Below are 8,481 nucleotides of genomic sequence, written 5' to 3'. Positions count from 1 at the left end.
ATAAATGAGTCTGTATGCATGTATAAATGCATAAATCCAATTTAATAATATTTGGATTTGATTGAAAGTAGACAATCGGTCTCAACTTTACGGATAAGATAACGAAACAAAATAGCACGTAGAATCTCAATCAAATTCATAGGTATCAACTCAACGAACACAATGAATAGCTTTGGTATGTCGTTTACTGATCATTCATTACGGTAATTCAGACGAATATTAGCCCAGAAAACTTCGAAAGGCACATGAGTATTTTGAAAATTTGCAAATATCAAGTGCTCAATTAATCTTTGTTGTAGGCTCTGTGCAGCTTGATATTATTTAGTCGCACACAAGTAAAACACACACTTCAATAACTTCCATCCCAAATTTCAGGACCCTCTTTAATGACTGATCCGATTTTTTTTTGCGGTTCTGTATCTTAAGATACAGAATAGAATTCTATTTTGTCAAGTTTTGGACATAACTCAATTTGAGATTAATCAATGCAAAGGGTGTGACGAAATTCTTTACGCTGCAAAATACTCACTTTTTCAAAGCATTTCCGTAAGTGCAACACGATCATGAATATTTTGGTGGACACATGATTTTTTTGTTAGAATGTAAGTTAACGATGACGTTTTCTTTACGATGGACTATTCATATTTGATTTTCGTTTAATCGGTTTTACATACGTTGTCCCAATCCCTGGCACCATTTGGGCAAGAACTTTTCGCATGAAATTTCTGCATAGTCTTTTTTCCTGGTAAGTGAGACTTTTTTTTATTGTTGAGGTCGTTTTTCATCCTTGAAAAAATTTGTGTTCATACCATGACGTTTTACAGGCAGATTAGAATTTTTGTTAAATTTTTTTCACCTAGGAATTTCACCGTTTCTAAGATCTATATCTTCATGTTATGATGCTCATGCATGATTAACACTTATCTTGGTTCCACTTATGATAAAAATTCCATACTTAAAAATGTTGACGGGATCATTAATAACATTTGGTTTTGTCTCAAGGGTGGGCCAAAAAATGAATATTGTCGAATGAAATCAACACCCTCTACATATGCAATACAAAAATTCAAGTCGTTGATTTCGTCAAATTTTTTGGTAGCCATTTCGCCGAATGACTTCATCTCTGTGTCCGCGCGTCTGTCTTACTTCCCGTAGTGGCCAAAATTTTGGCCCGTGGCGACACCCTCACCTTCCGCATCAACTTTCGCCTGAGGGCAAAACGAAAAGCCTATGATGTCGAAGTTATCCGATAATTGAACATTATACAAATTGGATTTTATGTATTCATGTAAATTGTGTTGGTACAAAGTAGTAATCGTTATGTCGTATTTTTTAAATGATAAGATTAACATGTGCATTTTTTGTATGTAAATGAATAAATGAATAAATAATTAAATATTTTATTACCGTTGAAAATTAAATTGTTCAGATTTGGAAAAGTTTTATTCTCTTTTTTCTGTTGCCCACTTCAGAAAATATGCAATTTAGGCAATCTCAACTAATGAATCTTAATAAAACTGAAGATTGTCCATTATTAATTATCTGTTGCAACGACGTGAAAATCCTTCAAATTGAAAAAATTTGAATGACTTTTTTTATTAATGATTTTTAAACATCATCGTCATCAAAAATTAAATAAAATTTTATTTGAAACTTCTTACTATATATAAATCAGGACGATTTTAGCTTAGATTTCTTCTTATCCTTGTTGGATCCGGAAAAAAGTTTTAAAATTGCTTTAAGCAGAAGGCAGATTAATTTGTACATTAAAAGAATAGCGAGAAAGATGCTGCCCCAAATGTCGAGCTGGCGTTTTTTCCACCACGGAAGGTGAACCGATTGGGGGCGCAGGTGCGTGGCGTTGTCGTGGCGTAAAGCGTACTCTGTCCACCAAACCGCAGTGTCGACGGGACGGGCAGGTCGGTCGCGAAAAATTGTGGATAGTCGTTTCATATTAGTGGAAAATCTGGAAGAAAATTTTAAAATGAAAATTTTATGAGGCAATTCACACCGTTTTTGGTAACTTTGTAAAATCCATAAGCTGACAAACTTTTGCAAATATTTCTGAGCAAAATTAGCCTATAAATTTTTGCAAGTTTACTCAAATCAACGGCGCCTTTTTATTTGTACAAGTTTGTAAAATTATTAAGGGGTGAAGGGGAGCGCCTTTTTGGAAATGTCTTGTCTGCTACCACATTTTGACATGCAGTTTTCGCCAACGTGTTTCTAATTTTTGAAGTGTTCGAAGATTGACGTTATGGGTCTTAAGGTAACGGCGCCACGGGGATGAGACCAACTGTCAAACGTGTCAAATTTTTGGTTTCTACCGTTTTAGACGTAGTTTTGGGAGAGGATTTAAAAAATCTACATTTTAACGTGCCATGACCGCGTGACTGCGTCGCTTCACCCCTTAGCTACGTTTCGTTTGCAACGGTTTATTAAGTAGCGTCAGCTACTTATTGTGATTGTTTTGTCCGTCCGTCTGTCCGTAAGCAGGATATCTCCAGAACGAGTCAACATAATCAAACCCCGTTTTCGCCATTGTGCTTCTAATTTTTAGTTCTCGGTCGAGTTCGAAAATGGGGTCAATCGGACCACCCCCCACCGCGCCAGGGGGTGTGGTCCAAACTTTAATTTTCATGTGGGGTGTCATTTTAAAGGAAATTTCACCACGAATTCAAAGATGTTAATATTTTTGACCTTATGACCTTGAGGACGAGGTCAAAGGTCACAAGATTCATAATTGTCATATGGGGTATCATTTTAAAGGAAATTAGACTGCGATTTCAAAGACATTAATATCTTTGACCTTATGACCGTTGGGACCAGGTCATATACGGAAACTTTAAAGGAAACTTGAATCGGTCTGACGCTACTTATTTACATTCGTTTGGAGGGTTTATTTTACAAAATTACGGACTTTGCACAGTTTCCAAGTAATGTATGAATTTCCTCGGAAGTTTGGAGTCACACTTTGAGACTATTAATTTGTAAGGTTTTTGGTGCATTATTCAGGTGACGATTAGTAGGCAAATGAATATTTCTTAATCCATACTAAATGCCAAACTTTGGAACTTTCAGGGTAAAGCAAACCTTAAATTCTTACTCTTTGTCGTCTAAAACGCGTCGAATTGCAGTTGTGAATTTGTCCTCCGTGATGGTGGTGATTTCCAACTGGACGCCGACCTTGCGCCATTCCAATTTGTTGGCGTTGTAGTCCTGCTCGGCGAATATGGGGAATCTATGTATTTATAAAAATATAAATAAAAAAATTATTATAAAAACTTTGAAATTTTCTTTGAGAATAAATAATAAAAAAAGAAAAAAAAAGAAAAAATACGAACGCGATGAGTGGGACACCGTTGCAGATTGCTTCCTGAATTCCGAGCAGACCAGCGTGTGTTATAAATGCTCGGATTTTAGGGTGGGCTAAATGTGTACAAAAAATAAAAAAAGTCACAAATTACACTCATAGTTTATTAAAATTACCTAAAATGTCCTGTTGTGGCATCCATTTTGCAGTGTAGATGTGGGCAGGGAGGTTCTTGAGGGGTTCGGCGATATCCATTTTCCATAGAATTTTTGTATTTTTCAATTTCCTTAAAGTATTGACGATTTCGTTTTGAATGTGAAGAGGAAAGTTAGTAATTTCTGCAAATGATCCAAAACTCATGTAGATGAAACCCTCGTCCTTCTCACCGGTAGGGGTGGAGAGAAAGTCGGATATTTCCTAAAGCATTGTCAAACCCATAATTTTGCAGATCACACGTTGTAAAAATTTATTTGCAAAAAAATCACGGTGTAAGCCTTCTTAAAAATCAAGTATTTAAATTTAGCAAAATATTTACGAAGCCTTCACCAACTCAAATCGAGGCTCTAATTATACGAAACTATACGAAATTATACGAAACTGAATAAATTGAACGCCAAAATAAAAATAAATCGTATTAATAATAAAACAAGGTCGGATTCGGTTGATTCGGCTAATGTAATCCGAAACAGCAGCGGCCGTTAAGTGGCGACTCAGAGGTCATAGGACGATAAAAAAAAATTTCCTTACCAATATTCATATTAGGCTTCAACTTTGCAAGATTTTTGGAAAAGAAAATTTTGGGCCGGTGACGTCGCAAAATTAATACTACCATGTGGTCTCCAAACTTTTCACTCTAAGAGCCTCATTGGCAGTAAACTTTGGTTCACAAAACTTGTTTTCCAAAGGAAAACAATTTGTTCCTCCGTCTGGTTTCCGGTTTTCAATAATTTGATTTTTTAAGAAAAAGTCTTTCATTTCAAAAAATTTGCTCCTCGCGACGAATAAATGCTGATTTCGTGCCAAGTTGCGCCCACAAAAATGCTATCAAACTTCATTTTCGACACCTTTCATAAAATTATCGTTTCCTAAAAAACCATACCAAACTTGTCGACTTAAGATGCAGATCAAATGTGACTCCCGCATTTACTGAAAAACCAGTTGGAAACCGATTTTGATCCGTCAACTTATTCAGCCACAATAATTACGTCTCGTATTTCACGTATTTTAAATACGTGACATATGTAAGTGACAGAAGTAATTAATTAAAAAGAAAACTCAATTAAAAACCTTGGGGAGCGGTTTCGTCTTCTCGGCGCAGTGCATGCCCCCCACTGAGACCACGTTGGGTGGGAGTGGTCTCGCAAAGTCCTCTCCGTAATGCGTATTGGCTAAAACGAGGCTGGTGGACTTTTCAAAATCTGACGCGGATGGGAAATCAGGGGCGAGTTTTTCCCGAAAGATTTTCTCCAGGGCAGGAAAGTAGAAGTTTTCACGGAGAAAGGTGTAGTAAAGAGGAGTGAAGACACCCTGAATGCGTCCCCAAAAAGATAGCGATGCTGGTGGAGATGGGTGAAAAATCTGGTCAGGAATCCAGGAGGCTTCGTCAGGAAAGCCGATCGTATCTACATACCTGGAAGGAAATATGTGCATATTTTAGCCATAATTACAAAAATGAGATGATATATTTGCACAAAGTTCTATTTTGTTGAGTGTAATCTTCAAATTTTGCGAGCATTTTACAAATGTGACACAAATATTTTTCGAAATATGAAAGTTACTTAAAAAGTATAGCATGAATTTGCCAATCGCAACAGAACTTCGCCCATCTAAAATATTAAAAATATATCTAATTCATATATAAATGAGCGACGCTTACAAATTGCAAAATTCTCTAAACGTCGTAAGAGTAGGTAAAAATTCATAAAAAATCCTCGCTTTACATTTATCGTTCCAAATTTCTCTCTCAAACCAGAAAAATATTCCAAATGCATTGGACTAAATGTTAAGTAATAATACAAATTAAGTATTTTTCACCCACCAAGGGAACGGATTTGCCGTGTTGAACAACACGAGTTTCGAACCGTGAAGAAACGTCCAACCGTACGCACATTCGTTCGCTAACGAGTCAACGACGACCATGTCGAATTTAGTATTTTTCACAAAGTCCACAAACTTTGGGTCGCTTAAAATCGTAGTGCACAGATTTACGCCATACTCCGTGAGCTTAAACCAGTTCCACTCAATCGTTCCTGCCACACGGTCTTTGTAAAAGGTCGCCGTCTCGTCGAAAGACGTGAGCCAGTCGACCATCGATTTAGGGACGTAGTCCGTCACTCCAGTGGGATTTGACATCTTGGAGGGAAATGGCGACACAAAGGTCACGTTGTGACCTCGTGCCGCGAGACTTTCGATAAGAGGCCAGGCACTGATTCGGTGCGAATATGAGGATAATCTGTAAATTAAGGGAAATGATTTTAACCCACAATTTGCGAAATAGCTTGCATCGTGCCGCCGAGAATTCGCAATTATAAAACCCATAAGTTTTGCAAAATTACAATTATTTAGATTACAAAACTTTATGAATAAAAAAGACGGCCTTGATCTGCATTGACTTAAAAAATTGCATATAACCAGATTTTTCCTGCATATTTATTATTAATGTAAACGATGTAAACATTTGCCAGCTTACGGATTTTTCAGTGTTTACGATATTCCCAAGGATTGCATTGCATGAACTGCATCACTACTGCATTAAATAAATTGCTTTATTAACTTTTACTTACCCGAAATAAAACATGATATTTGCTCCATGGCTAACGTTAAAAGTTGTTCCGATCAAGATTATGAGTACCAGTGACAATTTAAAATGCATTTTTTGCAGGAAATTAATTCTTATACTATTTTAAACTTCTTTTTTTAAAAACTTCAACGTATTTTCCACACAGATGAGACCACAACAACGTCCAGACGAAATATGAATTAATATTAACTTTAACTCATGCATTTATGATGGTGATTAATAAAAACCGGTGAGAATATTAGTATTATTACGTAAGGGGCCGTGCATGAAGTATTTCATTCAGTTGAAGGGGACCATATATGTCAAGACATCAAACATATAACTCCATGGTAGCTATAATAACATGGGACACATAAACGTGTTCTCTCAAAGGTCAAATGGTAGAAAAATGTATGCCATTCTATATGCACAGTTCTAAATTATAACCACTAGACCTTGAGTTGATTGAAGAGGAACATGGCAAACACGCTGGAGAGTAAGAAAAAATAGTGCTCTGTTAAAGCTTATATACATTGTGTATCAGTATATGAATCTGTATTTCTGTATGCACGTACAAATACATACATCCAATTCAATATTCACGTGGATTTGACTGGACGTAGCAAAACTGTGTCAATTCTGCGGATAAGATAACAAAGCAAAATATTACAAAATATTAAAATCTCAATTAAATTTACAGGAGTGTCAAATCAACGAACCCAATGAAACTTGTATAAATTTTGCATGTAATAGTCACTCACAGCAATGTCCAATATGTTGTCACATGAACATTACTCAAAAACTCATGAAAATCACATACCGATTACACATGTACACATTATACAAATTTTCAATGATTAATCATCCCTTGTTTGACCAAATAAAAAATAATAATTACACAATAACACCCATCCATACAGACGAAGAGGAAAATTCATGGTTTCTAATCTGTTTCTGCTCCCACAATTAATTTTTTTCTCGATCTTTACGAGATATGCACCCTTTAAATAATTTTGTACACACACACGACCAACGAAATTTGACGAGGAAATATTGAAGCAACAGGATTTATTTATTTTAGATAATTTGGCAGTAAATCGCAAGAACACAGCTTGGCAAAATTTTAATTTGCATATTTCTTCTTCAATATAGAAGTCTCGAATAGTAATAGCTGTTGTCGTAAATTGGCGTATAATTGTATGTGGGCAGTGTTCGGTAATATCTCGTCGTGGTGACAGTTCTCGTTCGTGGGGGTTCAATGTGGTAGTGATAGACGGGCGAGTACGTCTCATTCCTCACCACCGGGGGCGATGGGGGCGCGTAGTAGTGATATTGCGGTCGCGAAATGTGGCGGTAGGTTTTATAAATTGGCTGCAAGTAGTTCGTAACGGGCGGTGGGGTTCGAACGGTGAGCGACATGCCAAAGTCCGATCGATACCGGGAGTAGGGCAAGATGTCGTCGTAATAGTAGCTGGATCGATACCGCGGATAGTCGTAGTAAGTGGATGGCATTGTTGACCAATCTGTAAAATTGGGAAGGCGATGTTAGTAAAATAGTAGAAGTTAAAAATCTGAATGATTTATTAATTTCAAAGTCGCTTTCTTAATAAGATATTGCCAAAATGTGTCATTTTGCCCCCAAAAATGCTCTAGCTTTAACTTCAGCGTGTCTAGACATGCAAAAATTTAAGGCCAAGCAAGTCGATTTTTTCGGGGTAAAACAAAGTGGCAAAATCCATTTAGGCAAATAAATCCTGGTGGCCTAAAAGTTTGACCTTGATATAAAGACTTTTGATATTAAGACGAATACTATCTGCTGCGACAAATTAGCAAATTGCCAATTAAACCTAATGCGATTATTGGTAATTTAAATTTTACCGCCATAATATCTTCTGGGGACGGTGATAAGTGGATCGTAGAGAGAAAGGGAAGAACTCGGAGGTGCGGTTGATGACCGGTACGAATAGTGTTTCCGGGACACGACCTGATTGGCGTCGTCCAGCTCAGAAATGGCGACGTAAGGGCTCAGAGCGCGTGAAACTGGGGGAAAGTAAAGTATTTTTTAATTAAGGAAAATCCTGCTAATTGATTACTTAATTGGTCTATGTATGAACCTGATCTGGCCCGCAAATTGTCGCCCAAAAGATACCCAAGTGTAGACATATTTCTCCTGAAATTCCTAAAATTCAGAAAATTAGATTACTTCAAGAATGTGGAAGGCATAGGAAAAAAGACGCCAACCTTTGAATGCGGAATGGAGTCGTGCTTCCTATCTCTTCTGGATTCTCGGTTGAACTAAATATCTCTGTGGGATTTTTACTAGCTTATTTCAAAAGTGGGTAAAGTGTGGATAAGTGTGAGAAGGTGGGTACACGCTTAATAAATTGGT

General features: G+C 36.8%; 2 protein-coding genes across 3 annotated transcripts; both read right to left on the bottom strand.

Annotated features, from left to right (window-relative positions):
* Positions 1–1,416: 1,416 nt before the first annotated feature.
* On the bottom strand, positions 1,417–6,305 carry LOC110852928 (UDP-glucuronosyltransferase 1-7C). 2 transcript variants are annotated; one of them, XM_035854273.1, is made up of 8 exons: positions 6,097–6,305; positions 5,352–5,765; positions 4,601–4,943; positions 3,490–3,730; positions 3,345–3,429; positions 3,107–3,241; positions 1,662–1,966; positions 1,417–1,564 (listed from the first exon to the last, which is right to left on the bottom strand). In XM_035854273.1, exons 1-7 carry the CDS (start codon positions 6,183–6,185, stop codon positions 1,672–1,674), a joined length of 1,602 nt encoding a protein of 533 aa, XP_035710166.1. In that variant the 5' UTR covers positions 6,186–6,305; the 3' UTR covers positions 1,417–1,564; positions 1,662–1,671. The 2 variants fall into 2 exon arrangements, with proteins under 2 accessions (XP_035710166.1, XP_021956796.1); XM_022101104.2 differs by having other exon boundaries at positions 1,417–1,966.
* Positions 6,306–7,130: 825 nt separating this feature from the next.
* Positions 7,131–8,481, bottom strand: LOC110853331. The gene is made up of 4 exons (XM_022101587.2): positions 8,334–8,481; positions 8,207–8,271; positions 7,971–8,132; positions 7,131–7,615 (listed from the first exon to the last, which is right to left on the bottom strand). Exons 2-4 carry the CDS (start codon positions 8,253–8,255, stop codon positions 7,236–7,238), a joined length of 591 nt encoding a protein of 196 aa, XP_021957279.1. The 5' UTR covers positions 8,256–8,271; positions 8,334–8,481; the 3' UTR covers positions 7,131–7,235.

Source organism: Folsomia candida, unplaced genomic scaffold, assembly GCF_002217175.1.
Source record: "Folsomia candida strain VU population unplaced genomic scaffold, ASM221717v1 Fcan01_Sc008, whole genome shotgun sequence".
NCBI lineage: Eukaryota > Metazoa > Arthropoda > Collembola > Entomobryomorpha > Isotomidae > Folsomia > Folsomia candida.
This window is presented reverse-complemented; position numbering and strand designations above follow the sequence as displayed.

Excerpts from the sequence above, each read along its gene's own strand:
- LOC110852928 (XM_022101104.2), bottom strand. The coding sequence starts at position 6,185 with ATGCATTTTAAATTGTCACTGGTACTCATAATCTTGATCGGAACAACT. Across the intron at positions 3,430-3,489 it reads GCCACAACAGGACATTTTAG|CCCACCCTAAAATCCGAGCA; the intron begins GTAATTTTAATA and ends GTACACATTTAG. Across the intron at positions 3,242-3,344 it reads AACGGTGTCCCACTCATCGC|ATTCCCCATATTCGCCGAGC; the intron begins GTTCGTATTTTT and ends ATAAATACATAG.
- LOC110853331 (XM_022101587.2), bottom strand. The coding sequence starts at position 8,255 with ATGTCTACACTTGGGTATCTTTTGGGCGACAATTTGCGGGCCAGATCA. Across the intron at positions 8,133-8,206 it reads CAATTTGCGGGCCAGATCAG|TTTCACGCGCTCTGAGCCCT; the intron begins GTTCATACATAG and ends ACTTTCCCCCAG. Across the intron at positions 7,616-7,970 it reads CCCCAGAAGATATTATGGCG|ATTGGTCAACAATGCCATCC; the intron begins GTAAAATTTAAA and ends CCAATTTTACAG.